At 36.6% G+C, this 27279-nt stretch overlaps 2 protein-coding genes and 1 long non-coding RNA gene across 4 annotated transcripts in view; all 3 read left to right on the top strand.

Annotated features, from left to right (window-relative positions):
* Positions 1 to 11215, top strand: part of LOC117985391 (organic cation transporter protein-like) — a 45446-nt gene extending 34231 nt beyond the window's left edge. The window contains exons 7-12 of the mRNA XM_034972091.2: positions 3477 to 3582; positions 3710 to 3960; positions 4655 to 4734; positions 5107 to 5282; positions 6279 to 6451; positions 8971 to 11215. Coding sequence (XP_034827982.1) covers positions 3477 to 3582; positions 3710 to 3960; positions 4655 to 4734; positions 5107 to 5282; positions 6279 to 6451; positions 8971 to 9145 — 961 coding nt within the window. The 3' untranslated portion in view covers positions 9146 to 11215. The remainder of the gene's footprint in view (positions 1 to 3476; positions 3583 to 3709; positions 3961 to 4654; positions 4735 to 5106; positions 5283 to 6278; positions 6452 to 8970) is intronic.
* A 3539-nt stretch (positions 11216 to 14754) lies between these two features.
* Positions 14755 to 26943, top strand: LOC117984886 (carcinine transporter-like). Of its 2 annotated transcripts, none has more exons than XM_034971547.2 (13): positions 14755 to 14857; positions 17549 to 17713; positions 18753 to 18975; positions 19708 to 19894; positions 20318 to 20447; positions 20585 to 20713; positions 21040 to 21232; positions 21580 to 21685; positions 21957 to 22204; positions 22858 to 22937; positions 23187 to 23362; positions 25806 to 25978; positions 26449 to 26943. In XM_034971547.2, exons 2-13 carry the CDS (start codon positions 17629 to 17631, stop codon positions 26483 to 26485), a joined length of 1767 nt encoding a protein of 588 aa, XP_034827438.1. In that variant the 5' UTR covers positions 14755 to 14857; positions 17549 to 17628; the 3' UTR covers positions 26486 to 26943. The 2 variants fall into 2 exon arrangements, with proteins under 2 accessions (XP_034827438.1, XP_069356945.1); XM_069500844.1 differs by lacking the exon at positions 14755 to 14857 and adding an exon at positions 17229 to 17249.
* LOC138402786 (uncharacterized) lies at positions 23702 to 25031 on the top strand. The gene is made up of 3 exons (XR_011237121.1): positions 23702 to 23854; positions 24180 to 24373; positions 24803 to 25031. It is a non-coding gene; the product is annotated as an uncharacterized lncRNA (long non-coding RNA).
* Positions 26944 to 27279: the final 336 nt, after the last annotated feature.

Below are 27279 nucleotides of genomic sequence, written 5' to 3'. Positions count from 1 at the left end.
TTAGAACGTTGAGTAAAGTAGTAGGTACATATTTGGTACACAGTTACAACAGGTAACCTATAAAAGGCAAATGATTACATTACATTATAATACAATATAAGAATACTTAACTTCAGTAAGGTCCGCTGTGTTTGCTCTGGGCTGTCGATACAAGACTGTCCTCTCTGTCGAGGTAGGGTACTTTTATAACACTGCCATCGCAAACAGGGCGGATGTCGACTATCACATGCTCTTAATATTAATCATTTATTTTGGGTTTGTTGACAAAAGGTATGTTGACACACCCAATTTACAATAATAAAATCAGTAACATTGATGGTCTACGTATTAATAATTTACAATAATAATAAGCGACTTAAATTGACAGTTTACACAACATTATTATTTCACATAATAGCTATTGCCAACTGCATGTTGACAATAGCTTAGTATAATGTCACTCTTAGTACATTGACAGTATTTAATTTACGATGAATAATTAGTTACCAGTATTGACAATTCACATAATATTATTTATCGTATTGTCACATTCCTAAATATTAAATTAAACAACATACAAGAAAAGATACCACTTAAACCATACTCTTTCCGTACATTGATATTGAATCCGGAAACGGAATAACGATTCTGTTTTAAATATCACAACAAATATTCATTTCGGACTCCCAAGTTTATGATTAGATGAATTTTAGCATAATAATTATGTATCCAATTTTATCGTAATATAACACGGCCATACTGACAAGTACTTCGCTCCCGAAGTACATAGGTAAAAACAGAAAGAAAAGAAAAAAAATTGTCCCATTGGGAGTCTTAACATTTTGTCACATAGTGAGTCTTAACATTTTGTCCCATTGGGAGTCTTAACATTTGTCACATAGTGAGTCTTAACATTTTGTCCCATTGGGAGTCTTAACATTTTGTCACATAGTGAGTCTTAACATTATGTCCCATTGGGAGTCTTAACATTTGTCACATAGTGAGTCTTAACATTTTGTCCCATTGGGAGTCTTAACATTTTGTCACATAGTGAGTCTTAACATTTTGTCCCATTGGGAGTCTTAACATTTGTCACATAGTGAGTCTTAACATTTGTCACATAGTGAGTCTTAACATTTTGTCCCATTGGGAGTCTTAACATTTGTCACATAGTGAGTCTTAACATTTTGTCCCATTGGGAGTCTTAACATTTTGTATCATATGCCAAAAAAAAATTTTTTTTTTTTTTTTTTTTTTTCTTTCTTTTTTTTCTTTTTTTTTCTCTGTTCTGCTTTTGTCATTTAGCATAAATTATTAGTATGTTTTATTACAATTCGGCCATCTTGATAAGTACTTCGTTCCCGAAGTACATAGGAAAATAGAAAAATGCAGCCAGTGAACTTAAATGAACAGCGGCAACAAAAGTACTGACATAAAAAAAATATAAGATTGCTTCATTCACAAAACGATATTCAATGATTCAATGTCAATGTTACTGTCATCTGCCTTACGTTGCTAAAAAAGTAATTTAGCTAAATAATAAAAGTTACTTGAATTGACCATCTCTTTTGTGTTGTTTTAAGAGAAGAAAAATGGTTGAGTTATTTTAAGAAGCAAAATAAATAAATAAATATAGTTTATGTTTAAGTTACATAAATCAGAATAAGGTAATTTCTTCAAGTTTCGAGTTGTAAGTACGATGCAATTTCTCAAAAGTAAACCTACTGATTTGATTAGTATTATTGTTTCGGTATATCATAACTTTCTAAATGATTTCACATTTACATATACTTTATCAAAAACCGTTCGGCTAATCTGACCTCCAACTAGACTTATTCTTATCTAAATAAATTATACCACAACACGTGGTTTATCTAACTAATTAAAAATCTTCTCTGATTCACCTCACAGAAACTTTTTTCATATAAACTATACCACAAAATCGTGGTTTTAAATTTACACTTTTCTTCACACACAACGCACAAAATTGTACTTAGCTTGCTCAACGACGCGACGTTTCAACCGGCGATGCCACACCAGCACCAAGTGCCACTGACAACAGAGTTGCCCCTCGCTTTGGGATCATCGGGCACCAACATCAAGTGCCACCGACGACAGGCGGTAGCCTGTCGCTTCGAGGAGAAGCCGTATCCACGATTGCTGAAAGCATTTGAAAAGTATTAGTATTTCGACAAGAAAAGAATTACCGTATCCCACTTCTGATGTGAGATTTAGATGAATAAGGTTAAGACAGTGGGCTTTAATAGTGATGATAAATTAAATCCAATGATTACTAATGAAAGTTATCATTTATCAATTATTTGTCAGGTAAGGCCAAATACTAAGTAATTAAAAATCAAGCAAAGCATCTGCTGTATTATTTCAAAGTAAGAATCCTAATCATCTAAACAGGCTTCTATAATAATTAGAAGCTAACATCCTAGTGTTTACTTTTATCTCAATGTGTAAAATAAATAGCACAAGAGGGTAGGTGATAAATACAGAAGTAAAACCAACCAAGTCGAATAATAACTGAAATGTATTTGTTCAGCATTGATCTATTTATATTAAAATGAATCTACCACCCATTTCGCTAAGGTGTTTAGTCATGGAGAAGAAAGGGCAAAGAAACTCCATAACACACATCTTTTAAAACATTAGAACGTTGAGTAAAGTAGTAGGTACATATTTGGTACACAGTTACAACAGGTAACCTATAAAAGGCAAATGATTACATTACATTATAATACAATATAAGAATACTTAACTTCAGTAAGGTCCGCTGTGTTTGCTCTGGGCTGTCGATACAAGACTGTCCTCTCTGTCGAGGTAGGGTACTTTTATAACACTGCCATCGCAAACAGGGCGGATGTCGACTATCACATGCTCTTAATATTAATCATTTATTTTGGGTTTGTTGACAAAAGGTATGTTGACACACCCAATTTACAATAATAAAATCAGTAACATTGATGGTCTACGTATTAATAATTTACAATAATAATAAGCGACTTAAATTGACAGTTTACACAACATTATTATTTCACATAATAGCTATTGCCAACTGCATGTTGACAATAGCTTAGTATAATGTCACTCTTAGTACATTGACAGTATTTAATTTACGATGAATAATTAGTTACCAGTATTGACAATTCACATAATATTATTTATCGTATTGTCACATTCCTAAATATTAAATTAAACAACATACAAGAAAAGATACCACTTAAACCATACTCTTTCCGTACATTGATATTGAATCCGGAAACGGAATAACGATTCTGTTTTAAATATCACAACAAATATTCATTTCGGACTCCCAAGTTTATGATTAGATGAATTTTAGCATAATAATTATGTATCCAATTTTATCGTAATATAACACGTGCAGCCAGGCCATGTTTTCCAATCTTAAATTGACGACGAGGTGAAATTCGTGATTATTATTATTATTAAGTAAATCAAGCATTTATCTTTATTAACTGTTTTTGCAGGTGGTTGGTATCGCAAGGCAAGATCGACAAAGCTATGATTATAATGAAGAAGTTCGAAAGAATCAACAAAACCAAGATCCCTGACAAAGTTATTAGTGAATTTACGGTGAGCGTGTTTAGATATTATGGTTTATTAACCCCCTTCAATTCATTCTTTAATTCACCCTGTCTTGATTCATAACAAAAATATTGACAATACAAAGTTACAATAATGATTTCTCAACTATTTCCAGGAGGCATCCCATAAAGCAATCAAGGAATCCGAAGCGGAATCCAAAACGTATTCAGTTTTGGACATCTTCAGGACTCCCAGGTTGCGTCGCAACGCTTTACTCCTCATAGTCATTTGGATGGCTATTTCCCTGGTCTTCGATGGCCACGTGAGGAACGTGGGGTCTTTGGGCCTGGATATATTCCTGACCTTCACTATTGCCACCGCTACGGAGTTCCCGGCTGATACGTTTTTGACTCTTGTGCTGGATAGGTAAGATTTTGAAAAATTACAATAAATGATTTTTTTTCAGGCAATAGAATTACAACCCATAACAAACTATCAAAACTTTAATTAAAAGTTCTACAACAATATAAGTAAAGTTGTTGTTGTCGCACCGATGCAGGTTAGACCAATGTTTGACTCAGATCCCCAACAACAGCACACAAGATGGAGTCACAAATATTGAGCAGTTTTCTAAGTCCGTTTATTGAGGGGCTTAGAAGCACCATGTCTTCAGCGTAGCTGAAATTGTTAACTCAGACGTTACCAATATGGCAAACAACTTTGGTACTTCTCAGCCTCCCAATAAGGTCATTGATGTAAAAGTTAAATAAGTCTGGAGACGTTAGTCCTCCTTGACGAACGCCATACTCTAGTCTGTATTCACAAGAGAATGCGTCGTCCCATTTTTACGTAGTTAGTTTGGTTCTCGTACCAAAATCTCTGTTCTTCAGCTGAAGGATTTGATCTAACGAACTCTTAGGATGCGTTTTCTGTTAATTTTTATGGCAGTACAATTTTACAGAGATTTGAATGGCCTATTGGGCAACAAAAATGAGCTGTGAGAGCCATATACCTACTCGTCCGAGTGACTTTGCCCGAGGTCTGTGCAGCAGCGTCTACAAGGGTATTTATTTACACATGCATCATCAGTTTTATTTTCTAAGCGTATTTTCGTTTCCAGATGGGGAAGGAGGTGGCTAGCCTGTGGGTCAATGGTCGTCAGTGGTATATTCAGTTTATTGGCTACGGTTGTTCCTATTGGTAAGAACTTCATATTTGTTTAACACACACACACGCACACACGCACACACACACACACACACACACACACGACACACACAACACGCGCGCACGCGCACGAAACTGGATTATATACCCACCTATAGGCGGGGCATGGCTGCGTGTTTAGTAACAATGTGATGTGCTTCATTCAATTCCTTGTATAAGTCCCGCAAATTGCTAAAGCGCGTGACCGCCATTTTAGTGACGTCAGCACTAGACTGAAGTTTTGATGGTATTGTTTTTACTTAAATATACGTCAAATGACGTCATTTCGATGCTAATGAGACATGGTTCCAGCGCAATAGCAATTTGCTGGACTTTATCGTTTAAAACTGTTTCTTTTTCCTCCAGGTGGCCCCTCAGCCTCTCTAGCCATTTGCGGGCGCTTCGCCGTCAACATATCCTACAACATCGGCCTGCAGTACGCCGCTGAACTGTTACCCACGGTGGTCAGGGCGCAGGGAGTGGCTCTGATCCACATTATGGGATATGTCGCCTCTATTGTGGCTCCATTCGTCGTGTATCTGGTGAGTCCTATAATTATTTATCAGTAAAGAAGATAAGCTGTGATAGCCTAGTGGTTAGGATGTCCGCCTTCTAATCGGAGGTCGGGGGTTCGATTCCGGACATGCACCACAAACTTTTCGGAGTTATGTGCATTTTAAGTAATTAAATATCACTTGCTTTAACAGTGAAGGAAAACATCGCGAGGAAACCTGCGTGCCTGAGAGTTCTCCATAATGTACTAAAGGAGCGGACTGAAAACCGAAAGGTCGACGGTTCAAACCCCGCCCGTTGCACTATTGTCGTACCTACTCCTAGCACAAGCCTGACGCTTAGTTGGAGAGGAGAAGGGAATATTGTTCAATTAACATGGCTAATATTCTTTTTTTTTTTTAATAAATAAATAAAAAAAATGTGTGTGAAGTCTACCGATTCGCACATGGCCAGCGTGGTAGACTATGGCCAAAACCCTTCTCACTCTGAGAGGAGACCCGTGCTCTGTAGTGAGCCGGCGATGGGTTGATCATGATGATGATGAAAGAAGATGGTTGCACCAATTTGCTCAGCTATGAACAGGAAATAGAATATTAACAAAAAAACAGTCAAGCGCGAATCGGACTCGCACACGAAGGATTCCGTACCTATAGTACGGAATCCTTCGTGTGCGAGTCCGACATCGTACAAAATATAACAATTTAAAAGTGTTATTTTTATAGGATGACTATAGCTGATGCCCGCGACTTCGTCCGCGTGGAATTAGGTTTTTGTAAAATCCCGTGGGAACTCTTTGATTTTCCGGGATAAAAAGTAGCCTATGTCACACTACAGGTCTTTATCTATACCCATGCAAAAAATCACGTCAATCCGTTGCACAGTTGCGATGTGATTGAAGGACAAACCAACAAACCAATAAACCAACAAACAAAGACACTTTCGCATTTATAATAAGGGTACTGATACGGGACCCTTCGTGTGGAAGTCCTACTCACACTTGACCGGTTTTTATTTAAATCTTCTAGGGTAACATATCCCAAGATCTACCACTGCTGATCCTGGGCGTGCTGGGCATCGTGGGCGGCGTGCTGTGCCTGCTGCTGCCGGAGACCATGGACATGGAGATGCCGCAGACCCTGGCCGATGGAGAGAACTTCGGCCAGGACCAGAGGTTCTGGGACAACCCGTGCTTCCCCAGGTAAGCAATTAGAAATCTACAATACATAAAACTAAAGTGACTTCGTCATCATCATCATCATCAGCCTGTGGACGTCCACTGTTGGACATGGGCCTTCCCTAAAGAGCGCCACCACACCCAGTCTTGAGCCTTCCTCATCCAGCCACTTCCCGCCAGCCTCTTTATATCGTCGGTCCATCGTGCTGGAGGGCGTCCCACACTACGCTTGCTCAAACGCGGTTTCCACTCAAGGACTTTCCGGCTCCTATACGACAGGCATGACCTGCCCACTGCCACTTCAGCTTTCTAATAGTTTGGGCTATGTCAGCGACCTTGGTTCTCCTGCGGATCTCCTCATTTCGGATCCTATTCCTCAGGGGAAACTCCTAACATAGCCCTCTCCATAGCTCGCCGAGCGACTTTGAATTTGTGAACAAGGTCGTTTGTCAGTGTCCACGTTTCAGCACCATAGGTGAGGACGGTGACTTAGTTTTGGGTTTTTGCATTAAGGAGCCTAGTGGAAGCTGTGGTAGCCTAGTGGTTATAGGACGTCTGCCTTCCAATCGGAGGTCGGGGGTTCGATCCCGGGCACGCACCTCTAACTTTTCGGAGTTATGTGCGTTTTTAAGTAATTAAAATATCACTTGCTTTTACGCAACGTGCGTCGAGTGTGTTTTGGGATTTGTGTGGTGGTGGTGCGTATTGCTTGCCTGGTGGCTGCTTTTCCCTGCATGGGTTAGCAGTGGGAGGGCGGGCGGTGCATTTGGCATGTTGCATCATATCTACAGATTCAACCTATTAATTAAATGTCACTTGCTTTAACGCTGAAGGAAAACATCGTGAAGAAACCTGCATGCCTGAGAGTTCTACATAATGTTCTCAAAGGTGTGTGAAGTCTGCCAATCCGCACATGGCCAGCGTGGTAGACTATGGCCAAAACCCTTCTCACTCTGAGAGGAGACCCGTGCTCTGTAGTGAGCCGGCGATGGGTTGATCATGATGATGACTACCTTACCCAAGATATAAAAGGTGATGAAGAATAAGAAGGTGATTTAGGTGTGACAAAAGCCTCCGACGACGAGCTCTCTGGCGCAGTGGTAAGCGCTGTGGTCTTGTTAGTAGGAGGTCCCGGGTTCGATTCCCGGCAGGGGTTTGGAATTCAATAATTTCCAAATTTCTGGTTTGGATTGGTGGCACAGCAGGATGTTTGCCAGATATTAAAGTTAGTAATTGTCTAGACAAATATGATCTGTATAAAAGTAAATAATTACATCATTTATGCAGCCATATATAGTTGTGGTAATTATAACAAGTTCACATGAATGCGTAAGTATTTATGGCTGTCTCATCTCTATATCATTCTATATATATTATATTATATGTACTTATCTCAATATTATTTCGGTCTTTGCAAAAAAATAGATTTTTTACTAACAAGAACTAAACTAGAGACAAGTTTTTTGGAGTTGATTAAATATTCTGTATTTCTGTCTAGTAATAAGCTTTACGATTTGATAACGATAATGAAGTCGGTTAAAAATAACCCTGGCCCAGGAGTGAGCGCTGTGGTCTTATCAGTGGGAGGTCTCGGGTTCGAATCCCAGCAGGGGAAATTTGTAATTTTAAATTTTTTAAATTTCCTATGGTCTGGCTGGCTGTGAGGCTTCGGCCGTGGCTAGTTACCACCCTACCGGCAAGGCCTTACCGCCAAGCGATTTAGCGTTCCGGTACGATGCCATGTAGAAACCACAGGGGTATGGGTTTAATAAAAACTGCCACAGCCCTTCCAGGTTTGCCCGCATTCATCTTAGATTGCATCATCACTTACCACCAAGTGAGATTGCGGTCAAGGGCTAACTTGTATCGGAATAAATAAATAAAAAAGCCACGTGATCTTTTTCTTTTTCTTTTAACTTTTTTGTCACTCACAAAATTTCTTGATCAAATTTTCCCAAGCTTCGGCAAAAGTATCGAAATCAACGCGCATCGATTTTTGTAAATTTTCATACGAACGATCTTGATGCGATTGACAGATAATTTAATTTAAATTTAATTTGTACCAAAAACCAAAAACATTTACAATAAAGAGAAAAAGAGAATAAAAGTAGACAGGGAATCACTTGTCTCTATGAGAGATCTCTACCAGTGACCCTTCGCAGTGCGACAGGTTGTAGATGGAGTAGAATAGGTACAAAAATAAGATAGAAGATGGGTTGGTGGGGCGACGATGCTAGATCCTTTTTTAAGGACCTTTCATCCCGTCTCGCGGAATCTACGGGGGACCGGAGGGCTGGCAGTTACCTCGGTCAACATATTAGTCTGGCCATTCAACGAGGTAACGCTGCCAGCGTTCTGGGTACCCTGCCTCGTTGCGGTGGTTTAGATGATATTTTCGATCTGTAATTTTTATGTTCTAGAATAAGTTTGGTATTTTTGTTTATTGTATTTTCATTTGAATCTAATAAAATAATAATTATTATATAAAAAAGATAGAAGATAAATACCTCTTACCAAACATTTATGTATTGTTACGTTTACAGAAAAAAGCAAGGAACAAGTATCGAAGAGAAATACAACAGTCGAGCGTCGATGTCAAATCAAGAGAACCACTTCGTAAGATCCTTGCCAGCTTCTGGGTCCAGGGCGTCCGTAAGAGCTTCCATCAGACTATCATCCAGGTCACAGAGAAGGAACCACGAGAATAGCGGGGTTTGATACCAAAACATAGAGGTTTAATGAAAATTGGCTATGTTAAAGAATCTATACAAAACTGGGCCTATTGTTATTGCTAAAATTGTGATACATTGCGACTGGTGTTATTGACTGAGTTTATGGTAATTTACGAGTGTTTTTTAAGCTTTGTAGACAATTTAGAGCCTCAATAGCTCAACGGGTAAAGCAGTGGACTGAAAACCGAAAGGTCGACGGTTCAAACCCCGCCCGTTGTACTATTGTCGTACCTACTCCTAGCACAAGCTTAACGCTTAGTTGGAGAGGAAAGGGGAATATTAGACATTTAACATGGCTAATATTCTTTTTAAAAAAATGTAGAAAAAAGGTATTAAACTGTTTCTTGCGAAATACTCGTAAGTTACCAATACTTTCTCTTTACTATATTTTGCTATACTTCGATTATTATTCTACAGAGAAATTATACAAAGTTACTTTGCTAAATTGTACTTTAAAACTGAGTTTTTCTGCAAAATACTTTGCACTCTGAGATCAGCTGTTGATAACTCAGTTTCTGTGTAAATTGACTTTGGTGACGTAGATTTTGAAACACAGTTTTTGTGCAAATTGACTTTGCAATCTGAGACTTCGAAACTCAGTTTTTCTGCAAAATTACTTTGCTACCTTACACTTTTAACTCAGTCTTTGAGCAGTGACTTAGATTTTGAAACAGTTTTTTGCAAAGTAACTTTGCAGTCTGAGATTCCGAAACTCAGTTTGTCATTATTGCATAATTCGCATAGTTTAATAGGCTGTACTGTGATTGATTAGTATCATAAAGCTGAAACGAAAGGAAGTATCTGTTGACTGACATGGTTATGTCGGTAAACGCTAAGAAAGGCTATTGAAAAAATCTAATGGGCTCTAGAAATATTATGAGAAATGAAACTCCACATTTCGCGGGTTGATTTTAACCCAGGACGGGGTTTGATCATAAACTGAGAGGGGGAATTGGCTGCCATCGAATTTGTAATTTTTTAAAATTGGTTTTTAGAAATACGTGAAGGATCTCTTAAAAGTTTTTTAAATTATTTTACATTTTAAATTTTTAATTTTAGTACAGTATGTATTTACTCAAAAGTGATTTTAATGAATAAATCCAGAATAATTTGCTTTTTAAGAAAAACTGTTCTGTACTGTATGCTAAAAATTAGACATTAGTCACGTAAGTTTGACGAAGGTATGATCGTTCACACAAAATTACGTATGAGCAGTTAATTTGCATAAAAAAACATCGGATTTGTTAAGTCCCTTTCCCTTTTTGGAATTGGAAGTCTATTAATTTAGACAAGAATACAATATTTTGTTGTTATTTTAATTAGCAGCTGGGCTGACTGTATTTTAATGATTTATGTTTAGTTAATATTTTAAAAGATTGAATTGCCAAGGCGCGTTTTAAAAATAAACCTGTTATTGATTTTTTTCTTTTAATTTAGATAGTGTAAATAGTTGTTACAATTAATTTTAATTGCAAATGTACAATACCTACTATAGTTATTTAACGCAAAATATTATGATATCTCATTAAGTGACAGTATTGTGTGAAATACACGAGCAACGATATTTTGCTTTCCTAGTATAATATTGCAAAGTAATATTCTTTACTATGTCGTAATCCTTAAAAATCTGTAGCTATGGTGCTACCGTAACGTATAGTTGCACCATAGTGTAAAAATATTATAAACAGATCATGGCATATTGGCATTATTTAGACTTTGAAATTAAGTTTTTTATTTCAAAGAAATGGAAACGTTTTAAGCACAGTAATCGTGCAAAATAAGTTTGTAATCTCAGACTTTGTAGACTAGTTTTTAGGCAAAAAGACTGTAAAACTCAGTTTTTTGACAAAGTTATTTTGCAATGGTCTGTTTAAAATATTGTCATAATATGATCGATTCGTCTGGAATATCCACTGTACTTATTTGAAAACTTGCCTTTTTAACGTTGTAGTTATATCCAGTATATATACCAGATACCTACTAACCTATTTATTTCCTGATTTTGAAAACATTTCTCAGATGCCATTTAGTATTTTTTTTGTTCAGAATTGTTAAAACTAACCTGTTCTGTGATAATAATTTTAATGCAATAAAATATCATAGAATAAAGAAAATTGTTTCAATTCTTCTTACCTAAATAGATATCCCTAACATAAAGTAAAACTTCATAATTTCACCGAATCCACTGAATTGATTAAGATGACATGTTTGAAAAAGATCCTGTAAAAGCAGAACATTATAATATTTTTTTAATTCACTTTAAAACTTTATTGAACTATTAGAATAGCCTTGTTAGTTCTCGATAAAATAGATTTCTAGTTATGAAAGAATTATCACTAAAAATCAGTTTTTTTAGAGTTTATCGATTATAAACAAACAAACAAACGAATATTTCTTTATAATGTGAGTGTCCCGCCAATTTCTAATGCCATTTTAGTGACGTCGTCACTAGACTGAAGTTTCGAGCTGATGGTTCAAGTGACGTCAAAATTACGTCATTTTGATGTAAATGGAGACATGGTTCCAGCGTAATAGCAATTTGCGGGACTTATACCTAGATCAATGAATACTAGAAATTTCTCGCTCACACTTGACCATGTTTTTTATCAATGTGCGTCAACCGGTGGTATCTAGTTTTCTGCTGTAGTAGATATTGTTATTTGTTTTAATTGATAACAGTTATGTGTTACAGTTTTAAATTGTAGCTTTTTATGGCTTTTGTAAGAAGCTGGTTTATACGCTAATATTAATGCCCACCTAAGCCATGATAGCCTAGTGGCTAGTATGGCCTTACTATACCTACTTTTTCCAAGAGAGTAAAAATTTATACCCAATAGAGGGAAAGAATGATGATATCGTATTTTTCTTGGATCAGAAAGTAGTTGGCTTCTTTTTCATTAAGCTTATTGTGCATAACTATGATATTTACTTATGCATGCAATTTTAGACTTTGCTATTGAAATTATAAATACCATAACAGAATGAACAAAATGAAAAACATCGTTAATGCAGCTGTAAGAACATTATTAGGGTCTAATTGTGAAGTACTTAGGACATTACATAGAGTTCAGTTTGATTTAGATAGGTCGGTATCTAGTTCAATGAAAAAATATCTATGAATATAACATACTACGCAAATTATCTGGAAACAAAATCCATTGTTAGCGTATCTGTGACGTAATTTATTGAAGGTAGGTACATAAATTATATCGACTAAGTAATATTTATACGACGTACTATTTACTCAGACTGATGTAGTTTATCTCTAAACAAATAGGTAACTTATCAACATACTTAGTTCCTTACTTTAGTTATTTTCTGTGTTGACTACTTATAGTATAAATGGTTTTCTCCCATTGAAAACATTGTCACTAGAAAATTTATTTTCCTTTTTTTATGCAAGTTTCTACTATTAACTTACTTTGGGATGCCCGCGACTTTGTCCGCGTGAATTTAGGTTTTTAAATATCCTGTGGGAACTCTTTGATTTTCCGGGATAAAAAAAAGCCTATGTCACTCTCCAGGTCTTTGTCTATACCCATGCAAAAATCACGTCAATCCGTTGCACCGTTGCAACGTGATTGAAGGACAAGCCAACAAACCAATAAACTAACAATCAAACACAGTTTCGCATTTATAATAAGGGACAGACAGACAGACACACTTTCACATTTATAATATTAGTATGGATTAACTTTAATAATTTCTGCAATTACAAAAATTAATAATTTTGACATAATATGTATATACTTGACAATATAATTGATACAAATTAAAAGTTAATTAATTAATAATTTAAACTAAAACCAAAACCTTAAAAAATATAATGGATAAATAGTATGGATTTAGATTATTAGGATCACCTACAGTACTCGTTGAATAATATTCACACTAATAAAGTTGCGCAAGAGGCGACGACGTGACCTCTGCTGACGCATCAGTATTTCTTAGACGACGCCGTTTGATCAATTAATGATTATGTCCATCTTCGTCCATGGTACACGTGTAGTTTATAGTCAACTAGCTGATGCCCGCGACTTCGTCCGCGTGGAATTAGGTTTTTTAAAATTCCCGTGGGAACTCTTTGATTATCCGATATAAAAAGCAGTTTTAGAGTTTATCAATTACAAACAAACAAATCTTTCCTCTTTATAATTTAGTATTTTTTGTACTACTAGTTTCTATTTTTTTCTTTTTTTATAACTCTATGGTGACAAATAAAGATCTATTCATTCACAATAATTATTAAACGATAGACAATGAGATATATAAGGAGATACATATTATAATATACGAACGACGTTTGGTACCTACCTTCATCACGCAAATCTTTGATAATAAGTTTCTCACTTACGTTACAAACTCTACCAGAAGGAATAGGTAGATAGGTACTAAAATTAAGACTTTGCCTGACGTAATAACACTACAAAACTGATTGTTCGTTATATACGTAACATATACCAGAAATTTATTAAATTACACGTACTTAACACAATTATTTTTGCAATAACGTTATAATCCAATCATAACAGTTTTAATAATATGGTCCAACCATTAATTGTTGCCAAGTAAAGTCCTAGCACGCAAATTTAAACTTTAGATTTAGCGTTATATGATTCACATTCATAGATTTAAGTTTTTGATGGTATTTAATACAAAATTCCAGTCGAGACTAAAATACCAATAACTGAAACTTTCGAAATACCTAACAATATTATGTACTTGTTTTCGTGTTGGTTTATTACTCTGATTTAACCTGGGTCTGTCTAACTGTACACACAATTAATAAACTATTACTACAGATTAGAATATAATAGTTATAAAGTACCTACTTCAATAACTAACCAATTTTGGTACTTAGCTAATTAGCTATTCAAATTGTAGGATTTCAGATTAATTTTTTGTAATTATGTCAGCCTAAGCCACTCAGATTTTAGGCAAAGTAACTTTGCAAACTAAGATTTGGAAACAGTTTTTGTGCAAAGAGACTTTGCAACCGCCGACTTTGAATATCAGTTTTGTAAACGTAACATGGGATTTTATTTGCTATCGTAAAGTATTAAAAGATTTTTGTAACTAGCTTTTGGCAACATTCTTTTATTCATTGAATGAAATGTCGTCCAGGACTATAGTTTTGATTTGGACCAGCCTCTAAAAAACCTCTAGGTACGACTAACAGACAAATGAAATGATGTTCACTTGTTCGTTTGTTTATATTGTGTTTCGAGTATCTGCGAATGAAGCCGTGATAGTCTTGTGGTTAAGACGTCCGACTCCTATTCGGGAGGTCAGAGGTTCAATCCTGGGCAAGCACCTTTCCGAACTATGTGTGTTTAAAGCATTAAATATTATAATAGAAGGAAAACATAGTGAGGAAACCTGAGAGTTCGCCATAGTGTTCTCAAAGTCTGCCAATACTCACTTGGCCAGCGTGGCGAATGATGGCCTAAACCCTTCTCATTCCGAGAGGAGACATGTTCTCAGTTTGATCATGATGATCTACGGAACACAAAAAATACTTTTTGTACTTAACTGCTTTACTCGGGCTAGTTACAAGATATGCATATAAGATACAAACTCATATAGAGTAATCATTTCGCGTTGAATCTTCATTGAAGGCGTACAATTGAACAATCATTTTACTCTTATTTTACTCTTTTGCACATAGGGTCTTTGGTGGTAACAAAGAAAAAACGAGGTAAGTCGTAAACTTTAATTTTATTGAGCTTTATTTGATTTTATTATCTCCTTTTTACATTTTTACAAAATCGAATCAAATCGGGAATCAATCTTAGGAATAGGATCTCCTACTTATAAGACCACAGTGGTAGGTCGTCGAAAGCATACCCATATGTATCTATCTAAATATATAAATGGAAAAGCTGACTGACTCAACTCATAAGGGTTTTTAACTTATTATAATTATTTAAAAAAATGTTTCGAGATGATTGAAACTCTTAGATTGACATCCTGCAAAGTGCAAACACGCTAGGTATTTTAGCTAAGTAAGTTTTATATTGACGGAATCATAATCTAGTTAATTATTTGTTTAATTTAAGACTTCTTTTGTAGTAAGTAATAAAACTTTAATTGTATAGATAAGTAGATATTTATATATTTTGTTTTTCAGTTTGAGATTACATTTAATCCTACAATCATAATATTATTGTCAATTGAATGTTTGAAGGTTTGAAAAGAGTAGCCACCGAATTTCTTCCTGGATTTTCTCGATAGGAACGGCATTCCGAACCAGTTGCAGTGGGACCACTTGTAAAAGTTTATTTGAATTACTAGCTTATGCTCGCGACTTCATCCGCGTGGACTGCACAAATTTCAAACCCCTATTTTACCCCTTTAGGGGTTGAATTTTGAAAAGTCCTTTCTTAGCGGATGCCTATGTCATAATAGCTATCTGCATGCCAAATTTCAGCCCGATCCGTCCAGTAGTTTGAGCTGTGCGTTGATAGATCAGTCATTGAGTCACCTTTTCATTTTAAATATATAGAAGACTAGCTTATGCTCGCGACTTCGTCCGCGTGGACTACAAAATTTCAAAACCCTATTTCACCCCCTTAGGAGTTGAATTTTCAAAAATCCTTTCTTAGCGGATGCCTACGTCATAATAGCTAACTGCATGCCAAATTTCAGCCCGATCCGTCCAGTAGTTTGAGCTGTGCGTTGATAGATCAGTCAGTCAGTCAGTCAGTCAGTCAGTCAGTCACCTTCTCCTTTTATATATATAGATTATTTCTATTAAATATACAAAAGGAAAAACTGACTGACTGACGGGCTGACTGACTGATTGATCTATTAACGGCCAACACACTGCTCAACCACTGGACGGATACGGGATGAAATTTGGCATTCGGATAACTATTATGACGTAGACATCCGCTAAGAAACCTCCTCTAAGGACATAAAATAGGGGTTTGAATTTGTGTAGTCCAAGCAGACGAAGTCGCGGGCATAAGCTAGTCTATCTATCTAAATATATAAAAGGAAAAGGTGACTGACTGACTGATCTATCCACGCACAGCTCAAACTACTGGACGGATCAGGCTGGGCATACAGATAGCTATTATGGTGTAGGCATCCGCTAAGAAAGGATTTTTGAAAATTCAACCCCTAAGGGGATGAAATAGGGGTTTGAAATTTGTGTAGTCCACGTAGACGCAGTCGCGAGCATAAGCTAGTTAAAACTAACTTGGCGGCGCAGCTTTTAGTAAAATAAAACAAGCGCTCAATATCAATTTATAAAGAGTACAATACAATGATTGATGTGGTCCAATTAAAAACAATCTACCGTCGCGATATACACTTAAATGACATGAACTCGTTCCTTGCACTTTATAGGATAAAACACGATAAAACCTACCATTTACTGACGGAATTTAGATACAATTGAATAATACAAAATCACTAGGTACCCATCAGTACCCTTATTATAAATGCGAAAGTGTGTTTGTTTGTTGGTTTGTCCTCCAATCACGTCGCAACGGAACAACGGATCGACGTGATTTTTTTCATGGGTTTAGTTGAAGACCTGGAGAGTGACATAGGCTACTTTTTATCCCGGAAAATCTAAGAGTTTCCACGGGATTGTTAAAAACCTGAATCCACGCGGACGAAGTTGCGGGCCTACCAGTGTGGGGGACTATGGCCTAAACTCTTCCCATTCTGAGAGAAGGCCCGTGCACAGTAGTGAGCCGGCGTGATGATGATTACACGCGATAAAATCTAGAATTAATTGACGTGGGATTAGCTAAAGATCTTGATTAGATGCAATTGAAGAACCACAATATTATAACGGCACGTTTAATCCTATAGATAACTAATTAGACTAGTTGATACGCACGTCTTCAACTGCGTGGATTTAAGTTTTTGAGTGAAAACTTTTATTGCATGATAGACTTGCGATTCACGACAATCATGATGAAATAAAAAACCGGCCAAATGCGAGTCAGACTCGCGTACCGAGGGCTCCGTGTTACAGTCGTATTTTTTTGACATTTTGCACGATAAATCAAAAACTAAAAATAAATAAGTAAATAAAAATGCCTAAAAATAAATAAAATCTGTTTTAGAAACAGGTAAAGTCCTTTCAAAATATGATACGCCACTTGGTACTAAAGTTATCTTACTATGAAAATTAAAAAAACTATAATTTTTTGTTCATGAATTTGTTAGGTAATTTTTTATAATCCGCACTTGGTCAGCGTGGTAGACTATGACCAAAACCCTTCTCACTCGAGGGCAGACCCATGCTCTGTCGTGTGCCTCAATGGGTTGCTCATGATGATGATGATGACTTTCTTTGATCTTTTTTATAATTTTGATGTAAGTACAGACCTACTTACCTATGTCATTTTATTTTATTTTATTCTTTTAGCCCAGAGTCTATCATTCGATTCACCGTAACCAGGAAGACGTCGGAAAAAGTGTCTTTTAAGGGAAAAACCGAATTTGAAAATGGAATCACATGAGAAGACGGCAGAGACCCCGGGCGAAACCCGCGGCCTTGAACCTGTTACCCTGGAAATGCAATCGCCTAATGGTAATTATAACATCTAGATTCCTTACTGGTTCCCTGGGAACGGGGACGGGTGCTAATGTGGGACGCAACTTGCGTTGACACATTGGCCCCGTGTCAGGGAGACAGCATCAAGACCGGGAGCCGCAGCAGAAACAGCTGAAAACGGCAAGCGGCGCAAGAATGAGAGTCTTATCGAGAGTTACATTTTGTTCCGTTTGCCGTGGAGATCCTGGGGCCATGGAGTCTTAGTGCTAAAAAAATTTTACGAGACATTTCACCACGATTAATAGCCTCATCTGGTGACAGAAGGGCTGGCTCATTTTTTGCGCAACGGATCAGCCTGGCTGTCCAGTGCGGAAATGCAGCCAGTATTCTTGGCACCATTCCATGCGGGCATGATTTGTATAGTAATTAGATAAGGCTAGCTTGAAGCTTTATTGTAATATTTTCACAATATTCACGACAAACTCCCTTTTACGATGTTACCACTATGCTTTGATGTGGAGTTATTCTCTCTCTGTTTCGTATTTGTCATAGCTTCTGGAAGAAAAGGTCAAAGAACCTTAAAATTCAATCACCATTCCAGTTACTGTTAGTTGCTTAACCAAGACAATCGATTGATAAGGGCTATCGTAACTACAACGCGACAAGGCTATCTTGGCGCGTGGCAAAAATCGGAACTAACGTTGACCTCAAGTGTCCTCTTTGTTCTTGTTTGAATATTCTAAGCCTTTGTTCTCCAACAGCGCCTCCCCTGTCAATGTCATTCAAGTGCCAAGAGAGCCTTGTCGCACTGTAAGTCGAAATTTCCTCAATGGGGAGATAAACATAAGGCAAGAAGTTAAAAGACCTGGACTAATTCCCTTACAGCGGCAGATTTGGCTGCTGCCAGCGCATCCTATTCCTCTGAATGATACCTACAATTTCTTCTTAATATTGACACTGGACTGCTGAGCTGAAATTTATTGATACCATTTCTGAACTTCTTTTCTCGTTTTTTTTGTGTTTCTGTAAATCCATGCCAAAATCTTCCAAAATAGTCAAAATATTTTTTATTTAGGTAATGGCTCCCTACCCCCGAGGGTACGGAAGCTGAAGGACCTAGATGACCTGTTCCCTTACATCGGTGGTTTCGGCTGGTACCAGCGCATCCTCTTCCTCCTGATGATACCCTACGCGTTCTTCTTCGCGTTCGTCTACTTCGCGCAGATATTCATGACTGTGGTGCCGGCAGAGCATTGGTGTTACGTGCCTGAACTTGGCAATTTGACTGTTGAGGAAAGGTAAATAACAACTGGCAAAAACGAAGACAGGTAATACTGCTGATGATTACAGATATTAACTCCAAAAAAACGCGAAAAATCTAAAAAAACCTATATTTTGTTCACGATATATTGCAAATAAAACATCTGACTGACGCTAGAGATCGACGAACCTTGCGTAAGTATGCCATTCGGAGTCAATGCCACGTCGTAGGCGGGGCATTGACCTGAGTTTTGCACGCTATTCATTGCGGGGTTAAAAATTACTAAATCACTAAAACTACAAAATGAGGCAAATGGTTATTTTTATTGGATTATGTTTAGGTAGTGGACTTAACAATAATGCTAAGTTTTTACTAGCGTTCTGGTTACACCCTGTGTAATTCTTCAATTATACCTATACTCTTGCCTTCACGACTGCAAGAATTATAAGTGATTTGCTGCTCTCAGTTAAGAAGATCAATTTTTAATTTCTTTTACAAAGTCGGAGAGTTATTCGGTGTTTTTAAGGAATGTTTTAAGTGCCATATTTTAGTCAAATGTAAACCGATTTCAATATTTTTTGTAAGAAAGGTCCTTATTAGGTAAAGCTGGTAAAGATTTGTTGATTATAAAATTAGGAGATGCACAATGGAATTCCTGAACGCATACTACAATCGTGATCAGTCCTATTCCTTAGTAAGCACTTATAGTCACAACACACCTAACACCTACTTCGAGTAGATTTTATAAACCCATTTATTTTGACTACAGGCGCCATCTTTCGATCCCTCAAAATGAACTCACCAAGTATGAAAGATGTTTCGTCTACGATGTTGATTGGAACAGTGTTCTGGAAAGTGGCACCTCGATGCCAGACTCAAAATGGCCAACTAAAAAATGTGATGGAAAATGGGAGTTCAATTTTACTGATGTGCCTTATGAAACTATAGCTACAGAGGCGAGTATTTAAGTTTAAGTAGGTACTTAGTAATTGAAGTCGGGTTTTCATATCTGATGCGATTGCATTTTGCTTTTGATTGCTCGAAGTTAAAGTTTTCTAAGTGAGATTATAATATACTTCGTCCGCGTGGACACCACAAACATTTATTAATCCCCTTAGGGGTTAAATTTTCAAAAATCCTTTCTTAGCGGATGTTTACGTCATAATAGCATGCCAAATCTAATTGCAGAAAATGTTTATGCAAATTAAAAAATAGAATTTCAGTTGACCATTAGCTCTGATATGGGAACAATAATATTAGTTTGGTCAGCATCATAAAGCAACAAAACCAGAGGCATTAAAATGCTTCCCTGTGATACGCCATTCTGTCATTAGTAAAGCCTCTGATCGGGTCCTGATTAATTCATGTTCCATTTACAGTTGGGGTGGGTGTGTGACAAAGACAACTATCCAGCAACAGCGCAAGCAATTTTCTTCTGTGGTTCAATTATCGGAGGATTGATTTTTGGATGGATAGCAGACAAATATGGACGGGTGCCTGCTATTGTTGGTGAGTTTTTTTTAGAACAATAATCACCCAATTTCAATTAGTCCAGTTCGATAAATTGATGGACATAGTAAATATCAGAGATACTGGTGCCTTTCTGGATTCATGCTAGTGCTTTTCTAATTAAGTTTTATTTGCAGGTACAAACATGGCTGGTTTCCTGGCGGGAGTTGGCACGGCATTCGCTAGCAGTTTCTGGTCCTTCTGCCTCTGCAGGTTCCTGGTGGGACTCGCGTACGATAACTGCTTCGTTATTATGTACATTGTGGGTATGTTGACAGTGGATACCAACTCCTATATTACCCTGCTTAAATGCTATCAGTAGTCGTTTTGTGCTTTCTGATAACTTCACTTTTTGCGCCTTCTTTATGTTGCTAACATTACATTTATATTAGCAGGTGTCGAGTCACGCCTATTGGCCCTTTAAAATAAAATCGTTGGTGCTATGGATACTACAAGCTAAATAAAGTCCGCAGATAATTTAATATATATAATTAAGTTTAATGATCGTTAAACAAACGAGGATATTTAAAAATTAGGGTGAAAAGTATGCTTTACAATTAATAATACTTACAAATCAATATTTTCATTACAGTGGTAGAATACGTAGGACCAAAATGGCGCACCTTCGTCGCAAACATGTCAATAGCAGTATACTTTACGTTCGCGGCATGTCTCCTGCCCTGGATAGCCCTGGGGGTATCTAACTGGAAGATATACACTCTGGTCACCAGCGTGCCCCTAGTACTGGCTGTACTGACGCCGTACTTCGTGCCTGAAAGTGCCAGGTTAGTAAAGTTAAAAGTTAAGAATAATCAAATAATTTTTCATAAGAAAGAGGGAGATCAGGAAACATCTGAATACTAAATTTGAAGCTAAATTGTGGTCAAATTAGCATCCTTAAGGAAGCTAAACTAATCCCAGACAAGAAAGTGCTGATGTACCCGGCAGCAACGGGCATCGATAGGAAGTTGATAGTGATGATCACAATTAATCGATGACGATTAACGTGATACCTGAACCTGAAGATATTCATAGCCGCATCACAAAAAAAGAAAAAAATAAACCATAAATCTACTTAGGCTTGAAAAATTATATACTTATATAATAAATTTTAGTCTCTCTCAAATTTCAGATGGCTAATTGCTCAGGGACGTCTTGATGAAGCTTTCAAAATTTTAAAGAAGTTTGAAAGAATAAACGGAAAGAAAATACCTGAAGAAATCTCAAAGGAGTTTAAGGTAAGGCGTCTATCTATATAATCACGTTTAAATTCTCTTTTGCTACAGGAAGAAAATATGTTAAGGTATGGCAGTAGAAACACTATCAATAGATCCCCTACTGTGAGAGTGTTACTAGACTCAAGCGTCAAAAGATCACGAAAGAACAAGAACATGTTACCATACTCTTAAGCCTATATTAGTTAGTAGGTTTAAGAAAAACAAAAAAAGAAGAAGAAACACCCATGATATTAAGATGATCTGATAATTAAGATTAACAATCAAATTACAGGAAACAGCTATAGAAATAGCCAAAGCTGAGGCAGAGATCAAGAATTACTCCGTAGTGGACCTCTTCAAGACCCCTCGTCTGCGTCGGCACAGCATCCTGCTCGTCATCATCTGGATGTCCATAGCCATGGTCTTCGACGGACACGTGAGGAACGTGGGGTCTCTGGGCCTGGATATCTTCGTGACCTTCACAATCGCCACGGCTACTGAATTCCCCGCTGACATTCTCTTGATTATGGTTTTGGATATGTACGTATGCCTGTACAATGTACATCCACGCTTTCCACACTTGTTAAACTTTGAAATACATGTTATTTCGGAAATTGCGAAATTATTTAAAATTGCGGAACCGGCAGGATTTGGACCTTCGTTTCTAATGGGTTTTACGTTCTTAGTGCTTTGGCTCTTTAGTCATTCACTTATCGTCGATGCCGAAAGTCAAGAAGCATTTTTGAACAAATATGGCGATACGTCTCACAGATCGTACGCGTAATAATAATCAAAAGTCAAAAGTCAAATGATTTATTCAAAATGGGTAATTAATAACTCTTTTTGATGGTCAGATGTTGGATTTCTAAGATAATATAGTGGTGATAATAATTATTACGCAAACTTAAAACTAAAGCTACGAGGTGTCCAAATGCGCCCAGGTCTGAGAAGAGCCCACAACAAACTCAGCCTTTAATTATGTACCTATCTTTGTTAGCCTTTGACAGTTAATATACATAATCTGTTTATATGCAACATTTTCACAAAACCGATTTTGATAAAAGACACAAAGCTCAAATATTTTCTGTCGGGCTGCTCTTTAGATTTTCATCAATTAATTTTAGTATCTCAAATTACTGAGATAAATTCAACGAGTTCTAATAGTTAAATTGTAACTCTTTTTTTTCTTTCAGTATGGGTCGTCGTTGGCTCGCTTTTGGCTCTATGGTGGTCAGTGGATTGTTTAGCTTCTTAGCTACTACTGTTCCTCTTGGCAAGTTAACGTCTTCTTCTTCAGTTACCATCTCCTAACAAAGTTTTGCAACTATTTTAGCTAATTAAAATTTGTCCACCGCAAAACTCAAATTAATAATACGTACCTACTACACTATAAGAGGTTAAAATTCTACCTTCAAAGTTCAAAACAAGTAATTTAAAAAAATCATTGTAACCTACCAATGTTTTGAAATGCTTTTCCTACCTTTTTGCCTTTAGTTTTTACAAGCTGTCTATATTATTTCAGGTATTCCATCTGCTTCTCTAGCGATCGTAGGTCGCTTCGCCGTCAATATATCCTACAACATCGGGATGCAATACGCGGCTGAACTCCTCCCAACAGTGGTCCGAGCTCAAGGACTGGCTCTCATCCACATCAGCGGCTATGTGGCCACTATACTCGTCCCGTACATTGTTTACTTGGTAACTACCCTCTAATCACTAGTTATTATTAGAGTTTAATGCTTCCCTACATGTCCGCCATGTTGAATTTGTGATGACGTCACATATTATCTTACAACATATTGGTTATTATAGGTTTTTTCGTCCGCGTAGACTACACAAATTTCAAACCCCTTTACCCCCATAGCGATTGAATTTTCAAAAACCCTTTCTTAGTGGACGTCATAATAGGTATCTGGATGCCCAGCCCGAGCCGTCCAGTGGTTTGAGCTGTGCGTTTATAGATCAGTCCACGGAACAGAAAAAACAGTGGAAGTGCTAAGTAGGCGTGGCACGCGTGCCACAATTAAGCGTAGTTACGTAAAACTGATCCCAGTCCCGTTCTAACATCGCGTGGAGTTGGTAGTCTCGCGACAAATTCATATTGCCCTAGCAATGTTACTGTTCCGTTTTGGAGTGTAAAAATGATAGTAGGAGAAAAAATCTTAAAAATGGAGGTGTTTCGTATCATCGGTAAGTACGATTTTCATTGTTTTCTATAAAATCTTAATTTATTTCAATTTACTAATATTTAATAGAACGGTTAGTCAAAATCAACCTTAACCAATTAAGATAAAGTTTATTTTGGATTGATTCTATTCCGAAAGTACTTCGCTCCTTGTTCGCTACTCAAGTAGTGATGTGGCCAAGTCGAATATTGAATTTATCGATTGATATCGATACAAGGATATAAATAAATAGTAACGCAATAATTATAATTTATTAATGAGTGAGACGTTGCATTGATCACTAAATAGACATCAGTAGTTCCTCTAACCTTCATTTAAAATATTTTTAGGTTTCCCAAAGATGCAAGCATCAAAGAGAAATGGATAGATGCAACGGGTAGAGTTAATTGGATGCCAACCAAATCAAGCATGATATGCTCTGAACATTTTTTTAGAAGTCGATTTTATAATATCAAATAAAGGATATAGATATACGAAACCTACTGCGCTTCCATCAATGAAAATCGTTAAGTTTTTTAATCAAGTAAGTAACCTTGTTTTATTTTATTACTTTTAGGAAGTATTGAAAATACTTGATATTATAATACAAAACAACACCACCTCTTAGTTATATTTTATTTTTGTATGAAGATTGACTGACTAAATATCAAATTTAATTCATAAACACACTAATTAATTTTTCTCCTATTCATTTTTATGTAGGTACTAGATGATGCCCGCGACTTCGTCCGCGTGGATTTAGGTTTTTAAAAATCCTGTGGGAACTTTTCAACTTTCCGGGATAAAAAGTAGCCTGTGTCCTTTCCCGGGATGCAAGCTATCGCTGTACCAAACTTCATCAAAAACGGTTGAACGGTTGAGCCGTGAAAAGCTAGCAGACAGACAGACAGACACACTTTCGCATTTATAATATTAGTACGGATTTATTCTCAAAATTTAATTTTGGTTTCAGCCACAAAATGATAAATGTGGTCACTCCAGGATCTTCAAAAAGACAAAGTGATTCGGAGATTCCTGCGTCTAATCACGTTACCGATTTGATGAAGGCAATAGTCGAAAAATATATACATAAATGTTCGCATACACCGTTTATTAAAATTAAAAATAAGACTTTCGAAACGCCAGTTTCTTAACAAATATGTTTTATTTCAAGGGCAATAAATAAAATTTAACTATTTTCATACGTTGCAGTATTTATTGTGCATACTTGTAAAAGGCATGCATACATACCAGCACTTTTATTCAATTTTATAATTACCTTTTTAATTTTATTTTTGCGAATGAACAAAATAACGAGTATCTATCGATATCGATAGGTAATTCATTGAGCTACGCGGTGCGGCCTTAGCTGAGGAGGAAAAAAAATCGACCGATCACGCAAATGTCAACCATATGTTTGACGTACTTAAGTTTATAATTGCTACCACTTAGAATACCGCCATCTATGGTCAAGTAGCGGAATTAATTGGACAATTGAATCTAGTGTGACGTGAGTGTGACTATAGCTCGTAAATACGTTCTTCCGCTAAAGCAAAATAAATCTTATTTCTAAGCGTCAGGGTTTGTTTCCAAATCTGTGACGTAGGCTAGTTTTGACTAAACTTAAACGACAAATCAAATGATTTGTTTCTTTGTAGTGCAATATATGACTATCGGTATATTTGTATGAGTTAGGCGACAGCGGTTCCTATAGTAATTTTGGTGAATTGCACTTCCACTGTTCTTTCTGTTCCCTGGATCAGTCAGTCAGTCAGCTTTTCGTTTTATATCTTTAGATTATAATAGATTTTTACAGTGGGTTCAGTTATTAATATGCGGGTGCTATTATACTTTCTTTAAATTATTTTGTTCTCCGGATGACAAAATTTCCATAACACTTTGACGCATTTTGAAATGTCCAGTAAGAAAATTATCGCAAACAGATTTTAGTAGTTTTCTCCTTGCTTCTATTCCAGGCAACAATATCTCCGGAGATCCCACTTCTGATACTCGGCGCTATCGGTATATTTGGCGGTTGTCTATGCCTCTTCCTCCCCGAGTCTATGGGCAAGAACATGCCACAGACGATACAGGACGGGGAAGAGTACGGCTCTGACCAGAAGTTCTGGGATATGCCATGTTGTAAGAGGTAATATTCCATTTTTTTTATACAAAAAAGCGAGCAAACTGGCAGGCGGGTAATCTGATGTCTGCGGCACACACCTCTAATAATTTTTCAGAGCAATGTGCGTTAGTAAACGTTTGAATATTACTTGCTTTAACGGCGAGTTCTCTATAATTTTTTCAAAGTTGTGTGGTCTGCCCATCCGCACTCGGCCAGCGTAGTGGACTGTAACGTAAACTTAATGGTTCTATCCAAACAGACGCTGCTCTGTGGGTATGTGTTCTGCGTTTCCTTAAACATGATTTTATAATTTACTATCTAGTAACGTAGTAGTAGAGTAGTACTATTCCGAATCGCACTTGATTTTCGTATTTTTTGAGAGTATTAATAAATGTTCATACATTTGATCATTCGGTAAGCGCAAGTACTTATCGTTGGTATAGATTAATGTGACTGTAAAAGAAAATACCTACATATATTCAATTTCTTTTCAGGAAAATCTCTGACTCACCTGAAGAAATCAAGATATAGATAAAGATTGTTTAATGCCCTGTATTATAACTTAGGTTATAACTTGATATGTTATATTATGTGAGATTTTTGACTATTCAATCTACGCAGATTCATTTTTTACTAATCTAGACGATGCCCGTGACTTCTGTCCCCGTCTGTGTGGATTTTGATTTTTTTTTAAATCTTCGGGGATAAATATAGCCTAAGTATGAATGTTCGTCCGCGGGATGCAAGCATAAAGTGTTTTTTTAAAAACACTTTTTATATTATTTTCTATCAATCTATTCTCATCAAACAGATGGACCGTGAAAAAGTAACAAACGGACAGACAGACACACTTTCGCATTTATAATATAAGTAGATATGAGTGGATGGACGAACCGCCATTGGTACTTATGTAATAAAAATTGTTTTTACCTACAGTAGAATTATTTGATCTACATACTTAATTAAAGTATTGTATTTTTATGTAAGCACATTTTGTTTCATTTAATTTCATCGTTTTTCGTTATAACGATTTAAAATCCAAAAGACGTTTAACCATGCAGCATTTAACGTGATTCGATCATAAATCTTGGTTTATAAACAGTCGTAGTAATAAAAAGGTCTAAAAGATTTCATCGGTTTTCAAATAAAGCAAAAAATTCCGTGTTTGTTACTCACACAAAATCGACGTGTACACATAAACAATAATGTTGTACCTACGTTTACAAAGGTATCGATATCGACGAAAAATATCACCATTAAATACTTGGTAGGTATCACAAATTAGAGAAGTAAATTCGGTATAATTAAAACCGGCTAAGTGCGAG

The sequence above is a fragment of the Maniola hyperantus genome, chromosome 9, assembly GCF_902806685.2.
Source record: "Maniola hyperantus chromosome 9, iAphHyp1.2, whole genome shotgun sequence".
NCBI classification, from domain to species: domain Eukaryota; kingdom Metazoa; phylum Arthropoda; class Insecta; order Lepidoptera; family Nymphalidae; genus Maniola; species Maniola hyperantus.
The sequence above is the reverse complement of the archived record's forward strand: the minus strand, read 5'-3'. Positions and strand labels throughout refer to the sequence as shown.